We start from the raw sequence: 22,022 nt of genomic DNA on the forward strand, positions 1-22,022 counted from the left end.
CCTTCCAACACAAGCCATTCTGTGATTCTGCAACTTCAGACTATCAACAACTAACTACCCATTCCTGATATGCTGGAATTGCTTCAGCTCCAGCCACGTCATTAACCTACAAGGCCACACAATTCAGCATCTCTGAAATCTCTCAGGTAGAACAAGAGAAAAACAAGAAATGAACAAGAAAATGAGGGTGTATGAGGCAGCACTATGAGAAGGAGCCACAGGAAAGCCAGCTATCAGTTCACCTTCCATGTACACAAGTGCTGAAGGATTAAGAAGGCATTTCAAACAAACTGCATTTTCTTTTCATTGCAGATAGGTGATGCAGATTGAGGAATTGATTCTAGAAGTCCACAAGCAGCTGTCAGGTGCTTGGAAATAGTTTGGTGCCAACCAATTTCATGCAGAACTGTAGAACTAATAGGAGATGGATGATACAGCCGGTTTAGTGACATCAGAGCAGTAAGATTAAACATCTAAATCAAAGGAGGTATTTTACATGAGTCTGGAAACATAAGCAGAGTTCCAGCAGCACAAACAGCCAGAGGCAATCCAGTGCAATTCAGGTGCAAACAAACAGCTCCCCACTGACATGGATCGCTTTTAAACAGCACAAAGGAAGCTCACTTTGAACAGGGACCGCTCCCAAGGAATGAAATCCCAAGTCTCTTCAATGGGAACTGAATCCAAACCTCAAAAGCAGCTTTCCCAACTATTTGTCCTATATTCTCTCTACATGTGGTGCCAACCATTGTCTGTATGTTGCAGGCCTGCAGAGTACACTGCCTTGGTTCACTCCCTCACTCTGCTATCTGAAAGATGAAATTAGCACTGCTGCCCCAATTGCAAGGGTCAATCGTTTTATAGGCCTGCTGTGATCTCATCTGGGGAACATATAAAATGGAACCATAAAAGTGAAGCGAAAATCATTATGTAACAGATGGCAAGCTGCAATATATGGCCAATACGACTGAAATCCGACCTCTTTTTAAGGCATCTGAGCACCCTTCAGAGAGCCTCAAATACCGATTAGATTGCAAAGGACGTGCACAAAGCATCACCATTTTATGTAGCCTAACTGAAGGTGAAAGCAGTGGTTTTGCTCCCAGCTGTACTGTAGGGCAGTGCTGAGGGTCCAGGGATAACCCAGCAGAACCTGCTCAACAACCTGACCTTTAATCCTCTGCCACGGTGCTGTCTGGAAAGGCATCCAGCTCTCCCTTCCCCAACCCAGGAGTCACATACCTACTAAAAGCAGGGAGCACAAGGCTTATACTCAACAGCCACGCTCACACCTCTTGCTGACTATGCTCTTCTTCTGCTATTTTCTGCATTTGTGACTCTGCTCCTTCAGTTAACAGCCAGGCCCTCTTAACAGGGAACCTCAGCTCCAGGTCCAGCTCAGCAGTATCTGTGTTAATCACACCTTCACATCTGAGCTGTCAGTGTATCTGGACAGGTCGCTTTTCCAAGTGAAAAAAATAGGGAGGTAGTTTTCACAGCAGGAACTCCCATCTCATCTCAAGTCAGTACAGCACTACAGCTCCTGCCTCACCCTATGTGGACTCAGCTTGCAGAGAGGTTTTGGCTTCTTTTATCAAGCTCGCTGCTCCAAAGTCTTCTGGCTGTTCCTGTTGGATGGCAGCCTGGATCCACGTCCTCTGCTTCAAGGGTTTTTACATGAAGAACAGCACATCCTCTGCATCCCATCAGTTGGTGTCTTTTCTTACCTTTCCAACTCCTGTATCACACACAGAGCTATCCCAGCTACTGCAGCATCTGACCTTTATTCCAACTCCCATTGCATTTCACCGCATTCCTCCTTCACAAAGTTTGCATACAACAAGTTTGTTAGAGCCGAGTGCCTGCAATAATTCAGTCACAGTTCATGAACTGGCAGGGCACAACAACATCTCAGGCTCCACGACAGCATTCTGCTACCAGGAGAAGAGCACATTCCCTACCCGACAGTTCGAACACCACCATTTCTGCATTCCCAGCACGTCCTTCAGCCCATCTCATTGCTCAAAACAAACAGCCCTTCCCCTCCGTGGGCTCAGCCTGACAGATCCGTCACCGCTCGGTGAGCTGGAGGAGCCCGGCCAACCTGCATTCCTTCCACACACTGCACTGCCTCCATCCTTCCCCCTCCTCCCCCATCCCATGCCTGATGCTGACGGATAAATGGGGCTGAATACAGTGCCAAGCACCTTCTGCAAAACACACCTCCCCCAACCCTGCACAGCCTTACACCCCCTGGCACAGCTCAGGGTTGCTAAAGCAAACCCTCCTCCAGCAGCAAACAGCTCTGCTACATCTCCTCCCTACTCAACACCCCTGGTCAGGCAGTGATGATGTTGCAGAGGTGTGAACTCAATGCGCTGACCCTCACACACCAACTATGCGTGCAAGGTCCCACAGTGCACAGCTCTGCAGCTCAGCTCCCTGTGGTGCAGGGTCACGTGGAAGGGTCCCAGTAAGAGGGGCTGGGGCCCTACAAGAACCTGCCCATTCCCTAAGCCAAAGCACAGCATTTCGCAGGTTAGCCAAGAGGTCCGGGAGAGGCACAGCCTTCTTTTGCTATTTTGGAGGCAAATAATGAACTGAAAACCACATGAAATACTTTAGTGCTCTGCACGCTCATAGCTCCTGTTATTATCTGATGCAAGCACCTTTGTCTCACCTGTAATTACTCTTCACATTTCTCCTGAGAGGCAAACCAGCATTATTCCCACCATTGTAGTTGACTGAGTCACACAGACCACGACAGAGCCAGGAATCAGCACTGAACTCCTGCAAACCCAGACAGACCACCTCCAAATACTTCCTTCATGACAGCACTCACTTGAATCCAAGCTCCAACTTAGGGCTAAGTAACAGAAGGCAGAGAGGTGAGGAGGGACGAGGATGCTGCTCCGCACCACCTTCCATCCATCCCCAGAACCATTTCCATGCACACAGTGCAAGCTCCTCACATCACCCACTGCAGGATCAGCTGCCCAAGAGGAGGAACAAAGCTCTGACAGTCCCACCTCTCTTCACGTTCTCTCACTGAAGGTTCTGAAGTCTGAAAGGGTAAAGACTCAAAACTTTGTTTCCCTGCATCTCGAGCAGAAATGGATCGTAAGGAAATGCTCGAACACGGATGGAAGCTGCTGCGATGCTGCTTCACTGACTGGGAGGGCAGGGGACAGACCCCACATACTGAAGGGTGTAATTAAAAGGCCTTTTTTTTGCAGTGTTTCTTTTGGCTGCTATTAGAGGGAGGAGCCCTAAAATCAAGAAGCTGTTCTCACAGAAAATGCCACCGCTTTCCCAAGTTTAAAGATCTGACAATTTTTTTCCATTAGACCATATGCAAATACAGCAGGAAAAAGCCATACAGGACATCTGAAGGAACAGAGGAGAATGAATCCTCCGCAGAGACACCCCGTACTCTGAAAGCACGTCAGAGATATCAGTTAAATCACTCCAGGCCTCATTTTACAAGCTGAGAGGCTGAGAAAGGGCAACGAATTAAGAATTTATAAGGATGGACAGATAAAAGCTCAGGCAATCTTCAAGAAAAAAAAATAATGAAGAATGGCTTTTGAGAGATTTGATGAAGTCACTGTTAATAATTTATCTCCATACAAATTAAGACATCGATAATAAAATGTGATGCCCTTCAGAAATGAAGGGCATGTCTACACTCAAAGGTTACGCAGCATAACCCTCTCCATCCTCAACCTGAGTGGCTCCAGCTGCTTCATTTAAATGCCCTCCTTGCTGAAGCATGGAACAGAGCAACTTTCCATCTGTAAGTCTCTGTAGTGGCCATGTAACCCACCTATCTGCATTCATGCCTTCCTACGGACCAACAGCTGCCCCTCTAGTTCAAGTCTAAGTCACCTAAGGGGAAGGAGGCATCACATGCAGCTCTGTAGGGTTACATGCACATCCAAACATCTCCAATACGGGCAATTGGAAACACTTTGGTCTGGAACTGGAGTTGGCTCCTGGATTCTGTGAGTATTTTGACATTTCACGATGCCTTGATCCTATTTGGAGATCAAACAGCCAACCTGAGCACTATTTGCTTTTGTTAGATCTTATGCAGGATACAACGCTGACAAAAGAGAAGAAACAAAGACAGCAGTAAAGTTGGGCCCTTCCTATGATGCACTTAATACAGAAGACAAAGGAAACCCTCAGGAAACAGCTGTGTACAAGCCAGGGACAGCAGCTTTTCCAGCAGTTCTTCTGGCAGCTGTTTGGTTTTGAAGTTGCCCAGCCATCAAAACTTGCTTTCTGTGGCATATTCCTCAAAATCCTTTCCCACTTCCCCCTGATTTATACCTTACAATGGGGAATTCAGGCATGAGTTGGGAGTTACACACAGACCTCAGCTAGGATATCAAGCCGGTCCCTGGGAAAGGGATGACAAAAAAGGTAATGAAATGACGTATTCACATCCTAAAGCTTCCTGCCCCAAATCTGTCAATGAGTTACTAAAAGATTGGCATAGCTTCAAGATCACTCTAAAGCCAAGACAGCAATTTCATAACGTATCGGAAAGGAAACAGGAATGTATCTAAAAAAGAAGGACAAACACCAAAACGTGCCCACAATGACAACAAGGAGAGATGGAAGATCTAATTGAGAGTAGCTTCATGTAGTTTTCTACAACTGCAGTAACCTGAATACATCAGCGCCTGCATTTCTGCTAAATTCTTTCTTCATTACATCAACAACCCACAGGTTGGAATTTCCTTTGTAAAACACTTTGGAGCCCACTGATAAAAGAACAAAGCTGTCAGCAAGAGGAAGAAGACTCTGTGAGATGTTACACCATCCCAGCTGAGCTCTGACATTTACAACATGAAGCCCTGCTATCTCTTTATACCACAGGCACATTGGCTTGTCTGGACTCCCAGCAGAGGAATCTACTTGAACAAGGTTCTGCTTCAACTGAAGGAGCCTGCTGAGAACTGGGGAGGCCAAAACCAGGCCAGAGCTCCCTCTGCCCCATCACTACAACACAAACAGCCCCAAGGGCAAACCCAGGACCTGGGGGGATTTTTGCCCAGGAGACCAACCAGAAAACATCAAGAGCACCAACATCAAGTAGTGCTCTCACTGGGAAAACACAACTCCAAAGCAAGCCCAGAGATACCAAGACTTGCTTAGACAGTAAGGAGAAGCAGACATGAATCCCTCATGACTGCGATATATGTTTTATAAGCATGCTTTAATGTCTTGAGAACAAACAAGGTCGCATCAGCTTATGTAAGCACAAGAGCCACTGCCCTGCAGCAGCCAGAGCTGCTATTTCAGGAAGCTGTCTCTTCATTTAAGGTTCCTGGCTGCTGACTCTCCCTCATCTGCCTCCTGGTTTTGCACAGATCATTTGATGATATCCCAGACTGCCATTTTCTCACGCTGCTTTTTTCCCAGTCCCACCACACATCCCTGCCCCAAACCTCACCACGTGCTCTGCAGGGACACAGTGCATCACTGAGGCAACACAGAATGAGATCTGGAGATATCATCCTGCCCTTTCTCACAGCATTACACCTGCAATGGCAGTAAGAGTGGCCCCCCGGGATACTTCAGACTTCTCACTGAGTCAAAGAATGGTATAAAATCCTGTATCATCATTTTTTTTCTTTTAAAAAAGCTATTTGTGAAGCACGGTGGCAGGAACAGCAAATGACAGCAGATGCAGACCTTTCACCAAGAGGGAGGACAATAAAACCTCATCATCTTTCATTTTCCACAGCAGCGTGAACTGCTGCTCCCAGCCTGGGTTCTCATAGGGCTCAAATGTTACCAACAGTTACCTACATGCACATCCACATCTCAGGTGAAAGGGAGTGAGGCCAAGCATCAGGAGACAGACGTAGCACAGTCCCATGTGCTCTGGGACTGGAGAAGAACATGGAGATGACCGTGCTGGGAGGAGTGGCATGTTTGTATAGCTGGAAAACATCATCATACCCAACTCCACCCATTGGATTCCTGATGTCATCTTTAAATAAAGGCATTTAATGAAACCTTGGATTACCTGCTTCCCCAAGAATTATAATCACCACCTTCCAATTGCTTGTCATAAACTTGCTTACATTTTGTCCCTCATCAACAAAAGAAAACAGAGCTCACTGTTCTGCTCCAATGTGGCATATTAAAAAATGGACTAAATCACCATGAGACCAGCATTTAAATAAGTAAAGAATGAAAGTGGTCGCACCTGCAGTTACATAGGAACACCAAGACTGGAGTCTCCCATGTCACGAAGTTCAGCCACCACAACACAACACCAATTTGCCTGTTTGGTTCCCCACATGTCAATCTACAAGGCAATTGGAAAGCACTGGGCTCCTTCAATCTCCTGTCTCAGAGAGCACCACACCAGTGAACACAGCACCCATGAGGTGCTGTCCATACATTGAACGTGTTGAAGGTTCTTACCTCTGTCACTTGGCTGATGCTCTCTCTGATCAGTTCCTCCCACTCCTCCTTGGTCGTGGAGAGCTTCAGCTCACGAAGTGGCAGAACCTTCTGGAGAAGCAAACAGGCCTGAGCCTGAAAGAGAAAAGGAGAGGAGACATGAGATGTGAAACTTGATGCCCTCAAAGGAAAGGTGTTAGCAATGCAGATACCCCACTGAAGCAAACAGCCAAGCACAGCATAAGGGGAATGCTGTGTTACAGACACCCCCACTGATCTGTATATCATCCAGTTAGAAAACACTCTCTAGACCCTGACAAAGTCATTCTTCAGGGGAGAGGGTCGTACTTTTTGGCTGAACATACCAGAATTAAAAGTCAAAGAGGATGGAAAGGACCGTGCTGCTTCTAGATGTAGGCATTGCTACCCAAAACATGCTTTCATATCTGTTCCGAGCACATCAATTTACAGTTTCCAAAGTCTCCAGGCAGCCCTTTGCGTGACTCTACCCTTTACTGTGCCCTGACAAATGGCACAGACACAAATAAACAAAAATAAAAGCCGGCAGGTTAGCAAATACTTCTTTTTAAAGAAACCCTAGATGGAAACTGCTGCTCAGAGCAGAACTCAGCCTTGCCCTGGAGTCAAACTTGCTCATTAAACCTAATTATTAACACAGCACTGAAAAAGTAGCCACTAGAAAACCAACAGTAATCTGCAGTCATCTCCTATGTACTTTCCTGGTCTGGAATTCCTATAATAAGGCTTTCTTATGTACAAGAAAAACACAGTTCTGTGCAAAAGCATATGATGGAAATGCAGATAGTACGTTAATGAGGATTAGTGCAAACAGAGGATTTAAAGGGAACGTTTTCTTTACAGCACAGAGCTAGTGAGAAAGCACAATCCACATATAAAGACAGATTAGTGCCCCTTGCTGCCATCGTGCAGCTCAGGAAGGCCCAAGTTCCCCATATTTAGGTTCCTGTGATGGAGGGTTATCCATCTCTAAGCTTACCTCCGGTTTGCACCAGTGTGTCCAACAGAGAGAATTATCCAAATAGAGCAAGCTTTCAATGGCAAACAGTAGTTATGTTCATTACTTGGAGGAGAAAAGGCGGGGGAAAACCAATGAGACTATGCCAGAAGATTGATGTTAATTTAATGGGGGAGAGAGAGAGAGAGAGCCCTAATGCCATGTTTGAGGCAGGCAAGCCTACGTATTCCTTGTAATTATGGGGAGGCTGCAACTTACAGAACAAATTATGGCATGTCTGCCTGCATGTACCAAATGTAGTGGAAAGTCACTTTGGTGCAATTACAAAGAGAATGTGACCCCAGAGTAAACGTGAGGCCATCGCTCATCCTGAAAGGCACAGGCAGGGTCATAAACCTCAAGGCACCATCTCTTCATTTCTTCTCCATCTCTGGAGACCTGAGACCCAAATGCTGGACTGAGAGAGAGGACATAAACAAGATCCGGTCCTCAGTAAGTACTAAGCTTGGAAACAATTTAAAAGGGAAGGAAAAAAAAACAAAACAACCCACTGAGCATTCTTTCTGGGCTGCAGATTGGGAAATCCACTGAGGAACAGCACTGCCCACTCTCCCACTGATGTCATCCCAGTTCAAACCAAAGCATGAGAGCCACCATATTCCCCTTTAGAGCAAGGCACAGCCACTGCATTTATCAGCATGTGAACAAGGTTCCCATGTGTCACTTGAGATTGTTGGACCATTAAACATGCTCAGAGAAAACTATTTGGACAGCAACAGCACGGCCATTCAGCCACACCGATGTGATGTATTGCAGGGGCTCAGTGCTGAGAAATGCCAAACCACCAGCAGAAAGGTCCATCTCCTGTTCCAGCATCACTGATTTTCTGCAGTGTCTACAAACATTTGGCCATTTTGGGAGCTGCCAGAATCTCACGAGGATTCTCGAGGCATTTCCTGAGTTGTTGTGTTGATGACAGTCCTGCAGAAGAGCCAAGTATTATCTGCACTACACAGACAGAAATAGCAGGAGACCCAAGAGCATCAGCTCCTGAGCTCTCCTCCAGTTCAGAAGAGAATGTCCCTCCACCACAGACAACCCCTGAGATATGTGAGAATATCCACAAGCAGTGAGAGCTCTTAATTAAGGGGGGAGGATGCTGCAGCCCACCTATGCCCTGGGAGCCACCCTGCTGCCTACCCAAAGCTTCTCCTCCTTAATTTCAGTTAAGAAAAAGAGAAGAAGGAGAAAAGAAATGCCATAAAATTGTATAAAAACAAATAAAAGTCAAGTCTATCCAAGCAAAGATACATACACAGAGTCCCAAATATATCCATAAACCACACGACTAAATGAAGTAGAAGCGCTTATTATCAGTCCACGTGGGAGAACAAACAATAAGAGCAGTGCTGACCCTGTGATTTTCTGTCAGCTTTGTTTATTCCTTTCTTATCTGAAATGATTATACAAAATGCCATTCATTATAAATGGCCAATATTTCTTCCTGAAGTGGGAAACGTGCAGTAACCGAGAAGTGCTGGTAAGTCCCAGATGCGCTCACCTACCTCGAGAGAGGAGAGCAATCCAGCCAGTTTACACAACTGCCTTTACCCTTTCCAGTGTCTATTTAAATGGCAAGCTGTGGATTAACCCCTACCAACTCAGCCACTGCCTTCTTATCGAAAGCAAACATCCATCTTCTCAGTACGAAGCGTGCCACCACTGCAGCAAGTGCTTCCTTTTTTCTTTTTATATGTATAAAGAGAATATAAATACACACACAAAGAACCCTAGAAAAGGACAATTTTGTGCAACTCAAAACTTATTCTTAGGACTGAAGGAGCATGAAGAGCTTTGGTGCTAGCATCATTTCTCTGCTCCTGGGCGACAAGGAGACAAAAATACACAGGTGTTGTCACACCTCCAGGGCATTGGTGCCTCTTGCATGCACACAGCAGCATTACTGACCTGCCAGCACATCTGATTCAGTGCAAGAATACATTAGAAAGCAGCAGCTCTCAGGATGCAGTCCTCAGCATTAAGACCATCCTACAGCCATAGGGATAAGGCAAAAAATAACTGTGCTTCCCAAGGCTTATGAGACCACAGCTATACAGATAGATATACTGCGTTCCTGACAGATCCTACCAGGGTAAAAGAACGTGTGCCAAGAATATAGGAAATTCTAAACAAGTATTTTAAGAAATAGTCCAACCACGAAATCAATTCCTCAGCTGCCTGCAATTTGTTACATGTTAAGAATCAACAACAGCAATAATAAAACACAGCAAGCTCCAGCTAACAGGTCTACGGGCTCTAAGAGAATAACTTGTCGTTTCTTACTATAGGGCAGTGCATCCAGAGCACCATGGTGGATGTCCCTTCCAATTACTGTCAAAGCTTTTGTAAAAAGAAAATGAACAGCATGCAATGCCATGAAGCAAGTGCTAATCTACCCCCATTTCTACTCCCACAGTTCCACCACTCTATTTTTATGCTTCCATTGGGTGTGGGATGGAGAGAATGGCTCCAAGGGAGCGGTCTTCAGCTTTGAAAGAGCTTGCTTTCCATTGCTCTGCCATTTCTTCTTTGATGTGACCATTTCTGAGCCTGTAAGCCACAGATCTGCTTGTTGACAGTTTGGTAGGCAGAGTCCAAATCAGGGACACCCCTGAAGCTTACTCAAAAGGGCAAACTGTGAGTGAAAGGAGAAGAAGGCTGATGACCACAGGGCTCCTTGCTCTGTACACCAAGAGCACAGCAGGCAGCACAGAAGCAGCAGCAGTTCAGCATATGCTGCAAGCTCCCTGTCGTACCTTCACACGTTGTAATCAGAATTATCAGAGATTCAGATAAACCCACTGAGCCCTTCAACGCTGTGAGCAATGGAGTCTTGGCCAGGAGATGCACAGCCGTATTTAACAGCAGGCCTTTCACTCAGGGATCAAACTGCAAATTCTCTGGGGGAGGTCAAAAGAGGAGGAAAAAAATAAAAGGGACTCTCATCCTAAGGACAAACAAAATAATTATCCCTCAAGAGCATATCAAGCCATATTTGCACAGAAGCATCAAACACCATTTACTTAAAACATTCCCATTGAGCAGCTGTGTGAAGGTTTCAGGGTGGAACTCAGAGACCCTCCTGGGATAAAAGGGACAGAGCTCATACTGACCCAGAAATACCAGGATAATCTATCCTGCACAGTCACCCAGCTCAGGAGCCAAATTCAATATTCCCCGCTACAATCCAGTGTCTTCAGACTGATCGATCAGCTCTTTCAAGACATTCAGCCATCCTTGGCCAGGTCCAATATTGTCTGAGACAGCAGGAACGTGAGCAGGATCCAGCTTGGCAGGCACAGGATCACCCCGCCAGGCAGGCAGCCCTTCCCAGCCCTCCTGCTTCCAGGAATGGCCATGGCAGAGCCACACAACAGAGGTAAATGTGACCAGAACCCCTCAGCCCTGCTCCCAAACCCTCTGTGTGCGCCCTGCCCTCCCCCAGCATCAGCCAATGGGAGCATTAAATGCTTCAGAACTAAATTCTCCCTGCCAAAAAGTGAACATAACAAATGGTTTATTACAGTTTAAAATTAAGTTCCTGTGGCAAATAGATGAGAAAAACTCTGCAAGGCCAGTTAATTATGATATGTAAAGCATTTTAGGTGGCATCTAAATCATATTTTACAACCTCAGATGAGAAAGGCAATCTTAAGTCAGCGTACTCCCACCAAACACCCCAGCTCATCAAGCCAGATTTCAGATTGCAGAGTTTAAGAACAAGCCATTCTGCACCACAAACCAGCTTCATGCGGAGTCGATGGTACCTCTTCCTCCCCCATAGTACAAAATTAACCTTCCACAGAAGCAGCAGGCAGCTTTCCATCCAGCAGCCTTTAAATAGCTCACAACGACTTGCACATTAGCACATTTAAAAATGATCGTAGCATATGAGACGCATTCTGCTCATTTGCCAGATGAAGGTGATCTGTTGAGGGCTTCCTGAGCGCAAGAAGTTCCCAATGAGCTTTGGTTTGGTTATTTTTAACATTAACTTTTATTTCCAAACCCTTGAAATAGCCAACACCTTTCTCACTAGCTACTTGCTAGAGAAGCCAGATGCTGGATTGCAAACATGTTTGGTTATTATCCTCCCCACACTTCATCCATGGCTCAGACATCCCACTCCAAGCAGCAGAAATGAGAAGCTAAGAAATCCATCCAACTCTCTGCCTATTCCCAGGGCTCTGGGCAGCGGCTGTGGCATCGATCAGATGAGCTGCAAACTTCATTCCACTGCTGCTGAGCACTTGTCTGCAGCACAGAAAGTTTTCTCACATTAGCTGTGCTGGTATCCCCTCCTCCTTCACAACACGAACACAGCTATTCCGAGGCACAGGCACTTTAAATCGCCACCACCACTCAATCTGGCTGAAAACACGGAATGAGCTTCACCCCATGTAAACTGCCTTCATATAAGACAGCTGCACCTCCACTGCAGTTATGTCAGCCTCAGCCCTACAGATAAAAGCAGTCATTGCTGTCACTGACAGTCACACACTGGGTTAGTTTGTTCAGGTGTGCTTAGAGCCAGTAGAAAACCATAGCATTCCCAGCACCGGAGCAGCCTTCCTGCAGAGCTGGCCATATACACCCACAGACATATGGGTTTCTTTATGCCCTAAAATATCACTGTTTAATTTAACCAAGGACTCTGCAAATCAACAGAAAAGAAGTGGATATTTTTCCATGCTTGGTCCTCCTGCAATCAGTGCTCAGGATGTTCTTGTCAGCCTAAAACCCTCACCTTGCATTTCCCAACCAGACAAATCCATTTCTGAGAGTCTGTTCAGGACAAGGTTTGGAACACGACGTTTGTGCCCTGCACCCAAGCACTGCTGCTCGCTTTGTCACCGTGATGCTGGCAGCCAGAACAGCAGAAAAACAAAATAAAAGCTCCCTCCTACATTCATCACGATCCAATGTGAGCTAGTGACAGAAGTCAAGTGTTACTGGATTTTAAAGGCAGTACAGATGAGTCAATGCATGGGGTGGGGGGGGGGGGGGGGAGAAAATCTGACACTGCAGTTTCTCAGAGTCTCCCTGCTCTTTAAATGCCAGGATCCACAGCAGGATTTCTGATGGAGATGAAGGTCCTGCAGCACAGTGAGGCAGTCAAAACAAAGAACATCCACTGTAACACAGTGCTCGAGCTGAAGGCATTAGTTAACTGGCTTGGAATGTGTCACACACAACAAAGCTAGTGAATATCCAGGGGTGGGCAAGGCGTTATTTACCCGTGTTCTTCTTTCACCAGAGGCCAACAGGACAGTGATCCATACAGAGCAATCCATGTATTGGTCTGCTGCTTTGGAGAACACAGATTCATGTCACCCTGGGGGAGCTACTCACCATATCATAAAGGCCAATCACTCTTAATGTTGCCCCCCCCATGATCATCATTAACACCATCAGCTGAACAGTGGTGAGTAAAACACACAGATTCCTCCGAATCACAATAAAGAGGTAATCAGAAGCTTGTACCTGCTGTTTGCCCTGCACTCAGTGTGATGGAAGATAGAGTTGGACTGCTAAGGGAGCAGGAAAAAATGAACAAATATCAACAGCTGACAACACACGTGATGTCCCAAAGAGACTCTGTGACTCGGTGACAAGGTCCTGTCCAAATGTAACACAACATGAGCGCACAAAGTTCTCACCATGGGATTTCAAGCACTCAGCTTAAATGCAGCCAGAAAGACCTGAAAAATTTAAACTGCTCTTTCAAAATGTTCAGCCATCTTGTACAAATTAGAGGAAAGGGGGAGAGAAACACAGCTTATAAAGCAATTAATTGCTACGTTTTACTATGGCATCAGACACCTCTCAAAGAACATCAAAGACTATTTATAGATGCTGTCAACATATTCCATGGTAATACGGTTTATTTGAGCTCTTCCAAAGCAGGAGATGCTCACAAAAATGGAATGCTGGTATCCAATAATCCACATCCACACCATCCTGAAGATCTAAAGGCTAAAAATTCTGGTTGGAAAATGTAAAGCACTCTGGCCCTGACCCAGCAAAGCACTTAAAACATTCAACTGTTCCTCCTTTGACTTCAGAGGGGCAGTTTACATACCTAGTCAGTACATGTCATGGAGCTGTGCTGGCCCACCATCAGACAGCTCAGAAATGTGCAAGAGACCACCCCGGCTTCAGCCTGACTTTGCAAAACAGAGGATCTCCTTGACCATCTCCTTACATCAAACAAAAACAGGAACGGGAGCAAGATGCTGAATGGAGTCAAAACATGTCAGTTCGACACACATTTCACAGCTGCAAATAACTTGTCTTATAAAAAGGTTATTAAAGAAGCAGTGTATACTGGGCAGAGGAGGACAACAGCTGCTGTAATAGCGTATGGCAGAAAGAAGTTATCACTGCCTGTGGGTAGTTTACCACCCTGAATCTCACTTCAGTGTGATCCGGAAACGAGCCCCCTGCCAAGCACACAGCACAGAGCATCCTGCCTCTGCACAGGGGTTGGGAGTGCTTTGAGAATCATAGAATGGCCTGGGTAGAAAAGGACCACCATGATCATTTCATTCCAACCCCCTGCTATGTGCAGGGTCACCAACCACCAGACCAGGCTGCCCAGAGCCACATCCAGCCTGGCTTTGAATGCCTGCAGGGATGGGGCATCCACAGCCTCCTTGGGCAACCTGTTCCAGTGCGTCACCACCTCCACCTCTACCTCCCCATTACGGCCCTCACTTAGCTTGAATCAGCAGTGGTTCGCACTTCTGTTGTAAAGGAGGTAAAGAGTGCTGGTACCAATCTGGGGAGGTTTATTTTGCTTCGTTATTAGGGTGCTGGCTTCTGATGCTTTACAGTGCTTTTACTGTTCTTGCTGTATTAAAGTTTAATTACTTTTTAACTTATATATTTACACAGAACATAAACTGTTGAGAAGGATAACTGTCAACCAGCCAAGACCTCCTTGGCAGGACTTTGAGATCATATTTTACTCTTCTGGTGATGGCAGCTCTGGCACAGAAATGCTTCAGTTCTGAGAATTATGTCTACGTAGGTTTGATCCCTTTGGGGAGACTGCCAAAGCACCAAGATTAATTAGCAACTTACCCAAAATACACTCCCCATTAGATAGATCTTAAAGGGTTCCTTGTCACAGCCTGCTTTATAAAAACACATTTTGAAATATTAATGAATCCATATCACAAAAGATGACATTCTGAACTCTATCTCAGAGCCCATTCTCATCTCCACACTCACTAAAATGACAGTTATTAGTTTTGTGACAGCTCTGCACTTACATCAGCTTTGCAGAGCTCTGGCCAGATCACAGAAGAGAAACCCAGCTACTGAAACATCCTCAATCAATATAGCTCTAAAAGTAAATAAGATAACAGGGATGCATTCAAACTGATGCATGACCACAGTGCACAAATAATTAGTAATTCGGGCTCTTAGTAACTGTTTTGAAATGGACGCTTCCTTTCCCAAGGGACCCCAACAAGGGACCCCAACAAGGGACCCTAACAAGGGACGGGTACCGATTCATCTGCCTGCACCCTAGGACAATGTTACAGACAGGCAGGTGAAAACAAAGACAGGGACAACTGTCTGTGTGCTGGTGGTGGACAAGTATTTTTTAAGGAACAGCATGCTTGGTCCAGGCTTCCAGACACACTGTGCTGTGTCATTTCAGAGCTGGCACTTGCAGTATGTGCAGCAATAAGCCTGGGGACTGCAGCACAACCTGCTGCACGTTTTCCTTCTTCACCTGACCTTCAGAGTACAGTAATAGTCAAGAAGCATTAGTTCACCCACTCGTTCACTCCTCTGGCAGTCCCAGCACGTATGAGCATGGGGGGGCACTATAATTAAAATGCACTGCCAAGGGGTTTGTGCTGAAACAGCATCAGAAGGACAGCTCAAGAACCCCCCTCAGTTACAGAACCAGATGTTACTGCAGCTATGCTCCATATACTGATGCTACTAAAAATAAACCAGGAAGACATTCCTCACCTAAGGCTCAGGAGGGTTCTGGTATGCAGCTGAGTCACGCAATAATCATTAAAATCAACACAACTTCATCTCTGGTTCACACTCTATCAGCACAAGCCAAAAAAATATGCCTTTGTACATATCTAAAAAGCAACACTGCACCCACTGGAACAAAGCACAAAGAAGTAACGCGGAGGTCAAGGTCTTCTGGAAACAATTGCAGAAATAAGAAAGGAATGCATTAAGAAAGGAGGAAGTAATGCACTTTTTTTGTTAATTTTCCACAAAGAGTTGGAGAGAATGCGCTCAGTGCTTGAGGAAGACATGAGATCAACAGCAACATCCTTAGTCACCAAAGCAGCACAAGCCTGTTAGCACTGCACACGTTTTGCTTGGCTAACTGCAATGCACTGCACTGCCAACAGATCAGCTGTGCCGGGAGCTCAGTGAAATTCATCAGCACCAGGTCAGCTCAAAGGTGCAACACAAACTCTGTTTCTGATGCGTTGTCCTTCTCCCATAGTATCATAATTCTATGATTCTATGATACTAGCCTCATCACTGAAGAATATATCCTTACATGCCATTTGTATCTAAGCTACTTAGAGGCTACGTGTGCATGCAGACATACATGCAGGTAAGGGATTCTAGAAACGTCAGCTGCATTTAATCAGATGATGCTTATACTTAAGTAAGAGAAAGCTATCAAACCTGCCTGCATGTACAGAAAGATTGTGACGTGTACACTGGTATCATCATCCTACCAGCGGGGACTTTGCTGCTGCTCAAGTACACGGTCCTAATTAGTGAGACTAATCTTTGGGACCCCAGTTCTCAGAACTGCATCCAACAAGCTGGATTGGACTATCCCAAAACGTTCTTCTTTCACACCTTCTTTCTTCACTTCTTTAACGTAAAGTGTTCTTCGCACTAAGGTCTCCTTGAAATGCTTCACGGTGACTGCTTAAAATCCAGTTATTCCATACAATTTCTATTCACTTTTTTCCCCACAGTAGACAAGAGTGAAACAGCACATCCCTGATGTGCAGCATTGCTGAAAACCTGACAAATCCAACATTTGACGAGGGGAAGACAGAGCTCCTGAAAATGAAGCAGTCTGCAAGAAGGTAAAGCTGCAACTCCAGATGCCAAAGTATGTATTTGCATAGCTTACTCTCCGTGTTGCCTTTGTTTTAACAGTAGTGTATGCATGTTCTCTATTTACTCTCCCACACACAGCACACTGCATGTCCTCCCCTTCTCCCACACACACAGATAAACTGGCTCTGCAAACAAAACATGTTCAGATAACTGTGGAGGCCCTGAAAAAAGGACGGTGCCATTCCCCCTGGGGAAGCAAAGATACCCACGTAAATCAAGTTGTCTGCTTGGGATGTTGCTCTGGTCTCCTGAGGACAGGATCAAGTACATACCTTATAATTAATTTAGCTGTCACTTGTGTAACACATCCTGACTCCTACACACTGAGACACTACGAATACTTTAGTTCTCTTTTGTTGTTGTTGTTTTTAAATCACAGCCACTCCTGTTGGGTAAAGCAGCCTTAAAGTAAACAAATACCCACAGCCTTTTTCATTCCTTCCAATGATCAGAAACAACAAAACAGCTATTTATGAATCAAAAAGGTCAATGCGCTTCTGCAATCAGATCTATAGTACAGGCGGTTTCAAACCAGAAAGAGAAGCACATGGCCTGAAAAGCCATAGAATCACACAATGGTTTGGGCTGGAAATGCAGGCCTGCTGGCAAGGCACGGAACAAGACTCAAGAAGCTAATCTTGATTTACCATTGGGAGGAAAGGATTATAACATTCTGCATTACAAAGGAACATCTTACCAGTAAGAAAGTAACTAAGGAATAATGACTGAAGTGATCATGGCAAACAGCCCTCAAACCCTGGGAGCTGCAGTTCCTAAAGGAAACACTACCAAAGAAACTCTATGGCTGTGATACATCAGCCACTTCCACAACTTCTGACACACCTGAAGCAGTAAAGCACTATTTGTAAAACCTCTGCCAGTTCTCAAAATTGGGCAGCCCTAAGGGCAGCAATAAGCAAATTAAGCACCATCTGAATTGCTGTGATTAAGTGACTTCTCTGATCGACTGTTTAATACAACTTTGTTTGTTAGCTTTCCTTCTTACCTGCTGATGTTGCCTGGCTCCTGCTGTGATGGACTTGACGAGGATGTCTATTAATGGCTTGCACATGATCTGTAACAGTAAAAGATTGAGCCTTTCTTTATCTCATCATCTTGAGCAAGAAGAAAATTCCACAAGAAAGGTGTCCAGAGACCAGCAACATCTTATGTGAAAATGAACAACTTTGTTTACAGCAGCCCTGAGCCTTCAATCACATCAGGAGCAAAGCTTTTTACTTGGAAAAGATCAGGAAAATGCCTGGTTCTTCATTTAAGTCTGCACCCTCCTGATATTTTCTGTAGGCAGCTCGTTTTGTGCAGAGGAACAGCTCCACAGGCAAAGGAAAACATGCTGAGTCAGACTAGAGAAAGTCAGAGCTGGGAAAAGGTCCCATTCCATGCACTAAAGGGACAGAAAAAGCTGTCAGAAGGGCAGCATCTCTAGAGATGTGTTATCTTAAAATCGCACCCTGCAACAATTCATGATCAAAACAACATTTCCAGGCAGGGTTTCACGTCAGCAAAGTTTGATGAATCTCTTTTCTGGCCTAATCCAACAATTTCTAGGTTTCTATACAAAATCATTCCAACTCTACAAGGAGAAAGAATCCAGACACAAGAAATGAGAAAGTGCGTGGATTGCAAATACCTTACTGGCAGATTTCCATTGCCATCTATCAGGCACTGGAAGAAACAGAAACTACAGTCTGCTGTAGTTCACCAACACCTTGTGCAGATGGTTATTCCACCCACACCACCTGAAACAGCTCCCTTCAGGGGGGCAAGAAGGCTACTAAACAAACAGATAGTTCCAGTAAGCGGGTAAAACCCTCCTCTAAAAAAGCCTTTGTGTAAGCACTGCTTATCCATGTGGTCTTGAATACTGGTAGAGAATTCAAAGCATCCTTTAATAGGCAGCCTTTTATTCACCTACATTCCCCATGCTGTATCCTAGTCCAAACCAGAGCAGTCTTCTGCAGCACTGGTACCAAAACATGCAGCATTCAGAGCTCAGGAAGGTGAAAATCTGAGGAAGCCCTGCAGCAGCTTTAACAGCCCACATCAAACTGGACAAGTTTCTCTCCTTTCCCCAGGCTTACAGCTGTATTTTGGAGCCAGCAGAACAAAGTGCACCATACAGGCAGCAGCACTTACCGGGAAGCGGGTGAAGAGATCGAGAAACATGGAACTTGTGAGGGCACTGTTTCGTTTGCTCAAGAACTGTGTCAGTGCTTGCTGATATATCGAAGTCACTCTCTCCACATCCAAGCAGCCTGTGCTCAAAAGCTATTGGGAAAAAGCAGGACAAAAAAAAATTTCCCCTGAAACAAATGATTCATTGCTAAATAAAACAACTCATTTCCACCACTGCATGCTGGTTTTTCCAATGGCTCAATGACCTTAGGTAGTTTATATGAAACAGGCCTATGGGATAGAACATATCGCCAAGAAGAAAGAACAAAGCAGGCCCCACACATACTCTCCCAAGTTCCAATAGCAGTATGACCAAGTTAGTGAAGCGTAGCACGGCCTCCTAATAAGATTAATTAGACTAGATTAGTGTGGTTTGATGTGAGGGCTGTCTTTCTGAGTTTGTGGCAGGTATGTGTAAGCTCGCATTAGGTTCACAAACAATCCTGCAGCAGCTGCACTGTACACACAGAGTTCTCAGCTATACAGCCATCTGAATCTGTAGATGTAGGTCAACAGACCACTTAGCAGCTCCGACCAGGATTTGTCAGTGCCCAGCAGACAAGCCCTAGTGCTGATCAGGGAACCAGCAATCCCAGAAATGTGTAAATGCTCTAATATCTCCCTCTGGTGGGGAAAAAGAAAGCCAGACAGGCAGCAGGAAAATGAGACCTGCAGAAGCCATATGGACCTGAACAGCATGCAAGTGAATGAGGAGGGCAGCACCACATCCTGACAGCCCTGACTGTTCTCACATTGCCAGGGAAGCGTAATTCTCTGGGAAAGAAAGGGTATCAAAGCTGGGATCTTCACAACAGTAGAAAGGCCCCACTGCTACTGCAGATGAACACAAGACCAAAAAAGGGGAGACAGTTCTGAAGTTCCTATGCTTAGTACTTATTTCATGTACATAACCGTAGAGGCGAAGACTGATCCTTTCTACACAGATATTGTTTATTATCAAACATTTCTTTTGCAGTAACACTGCATCATATGGTCTGTTTTAGTTCCACTTTGCTGAATACTGAAAAGCTCACAAAGAACTGCTCAATGGAAACACACCACACTTGCCACTAATAATATCTCGTTGTTTGTAATTTCCAGGCCCTCCCTTGTCATAAGCTGGTCCTGTTTGTATTCCTCCCACACTAATGTTAACAAAATCAAGGCACTAATTCCTGCACACAAGTTGAGAGATCCAGAGGTAAGTACAGGCTGTAAAAACCTTACTTCCTAATTTGGGGGCTGCCCAACATAAAGGGCCACCAAATTCAGAGACCCGAATTCAGGAATTCAGACTGGAAAGAGGTTAATGCAAAAAAAAACAAACAGACAATCAGACAGAAAAGCAACAAATATACATCAAGCATTTTGGGCAGTTAACACGGATGCAGCGTCCATCAGCAGCCCCTGGTGGCTGTGGGCAAACAGGAACTGAAAACAAACAGGAGGGTGAGGCAGAATGGAATGGAGAATGTGACATTTTATGGCATGGAAAAGAAATCACACAGACAGCAGAAAGAGTGAGACTGAATAAGCAATGCATTCTCAGCAAAACAAGGTAATGCAAGTTTACTGGCAAAAGCATTGCCTTGACAGCAGCCTGCTCTTACCTGACAAGCCTGTGGGATGGTGTTTGTCTGTTTCTTTGACAGAGGGACAGGAGGAGCTGGTGGTTTATCTGACACATTTCCTCTCAACACTTTGAGCAGGTATAAGGAGGCACTTAAAAGAAATGAAAAAGAGAACAATAGCAGTTACCTGTGTAACCCACTGCATGGGTTACGTAGTACAGCTCCTGCACAGCCACAGGCTGAGCGTGCCTCATTGACTTATGGTACTGGGTGAACCATGCAACATGGCACCCACACACAGCTGTGTACAGAGTATGAAAGTCTCCTTGAATTTACCTGCAAGCTACAAGAAAGCCGACATGGGAGAGCCATTTCCATTTTCACCAAGAAACAGGAAAATTACTCATAATTCCTAGCAGATAACACATCTGGCTTATCCTAATTCACTGCATTCAGTGGCAAAGGAGATGCTGGTATGTACAGACAGAAGCCAGCATCAGTACAATCTTCATAGAGCTATCATGGAGATGGGAAACCACAGTATTTATAGAATCATCATTGCAGACAGAACATAAACTATACTCATCCCTGAGCTGAATCACAAACAATTCATTACTCTCTGATGAAGCCTCAAGGGAGCACTTCCCATCACTATTAGCAAAGCTCTAGATGACAACTGCTATATTGCAGATCATCAACAAAAAATAGACATCTCTGTTTGAAAGTGCTTCACACTGCCAGGCTGACTGACTAGTCCTCATGTAAGATTCAGATACAGGCACGCAGCCTTCATGGAGTCTCTCAGCTGTTGCAATATGCAACATTATGCCTGCTTACAGACCAGCACTGCCCAAAAAACACTGTACAGAAGCTCTTTTAACACTTACCTGAAATAATAGAGAGCCACTGAAGAATCATTGTGCTTGCAAGCTTTCTTAATAAGCCTCTCCACAAAGGCATGCAAATCATCTTGCAGGACATCCACTTTCTTGCAATACTGCTTAGCTCGGCATAACGAGTTCCTGAAAGAGCATTAAGCACAAACCCAAAGCCATTACCTCCAAGAAGAGCTCTAGGGAAAAGATGTCTGTGAACTCTCACCAGTGGACTTAGTGTAACGAATAAAAATGGTGCTAGCTCTGGGCAGCAAAGGAAACATACATTGTTGAGGTAAAAAGGGTGAGGAGAATTGTTGCTCTCCACCTCGAAGCTGCTACTCAAAGAACAGAGTTTGACATTTGAAGTCCCATAGACTAGAAAACTCAGGTCCTGAATGCTTTTTTTGCATGTTATGGCCAAGCACTGCCTGTGTTTGTGTGTGTGTGTGATGACGATAATCTAATTCCACATTATCTGTAAACACAGCAATTGTCTCCACTCTTAAAAAGAGAAACTTCAGGGATTCATCAAGAAAAGCCCTCACCTATAGCAAGAGCATTAAGGACACTTACGTGAAGATATGAGCTGTTTTCTGGAGGAAATCAATCTCCTGCTTGTCTGAGTCTGAGCTCATGCACTGTTCAATCACATGAAGCAGAGGCTCAATGATGTCGAACACCAGGGGGTTCTCTGGTTGCTTATTGAGGAACACTTCAACCAGATCCAGCACCTGAAAACACAGTTACTGAAGTGAGAATTAA

The 22,022-nt window shown here is 45.1% G+C and overlaps 1 protein-coding gene across 3 annotated transcripts in view; it reads right to left on the minus strand.

The window, feature by feature from the left end:
* Positions 1-22,022, minus strand: part of MYBBP1A (MYB binding protein 1a) — a 35,576-nt gene that overhangs the window by 3,814 nt on the left and 9,740 nt on the right. Inside the window, exons 19-24 of one of the 3 annotated variants that reach the window (XM_015880544.3) lie at positions 21,834-21,991; positions 21,270-21,404; positions 20,422-20,533; positions 18,773-18,904; positions 17,622-17,690; positions 6,448-6,561 (exon numbers count right to left, since the gene is read on the minus strand). In XM_015880544.3, the coding sequence (XP_015736030.2) occupies positions 6,448-6,561; positions 17,622-17,690; positions 18,773-18,904; positions 20,422-20,533; positions 21,270-21,404; positions 21,834-21,991 (720 nt within the window). Of the gene's footprint in view, positions 1-6,447; positions 6,562-11,461; positions 11,738-17,621; positions 17,691-18,772; positions 18,905-20,421; positions 20,534-21,269; positions 21,405-21,833; positions 21,992-22,022 lie in introns of those variants that run through there. The other 2 variants (XM_015880545.3, XM_085521739.1) reach the window with 2 other exon arrangements.

This window comes from Coturnix japonica, chromosome 22 (genome assembly GCF_054131305.1).
Source record: "Coturnix japonica strain WE chromosome 22, WE-NBRP24, whole genome shotgun sequence".
Lineage (NCBI taxonomy): Eukaryota > Metazoa > Chordata > Aves > Galliformes > Phasianidae > Coturnix > Coturnix japonica.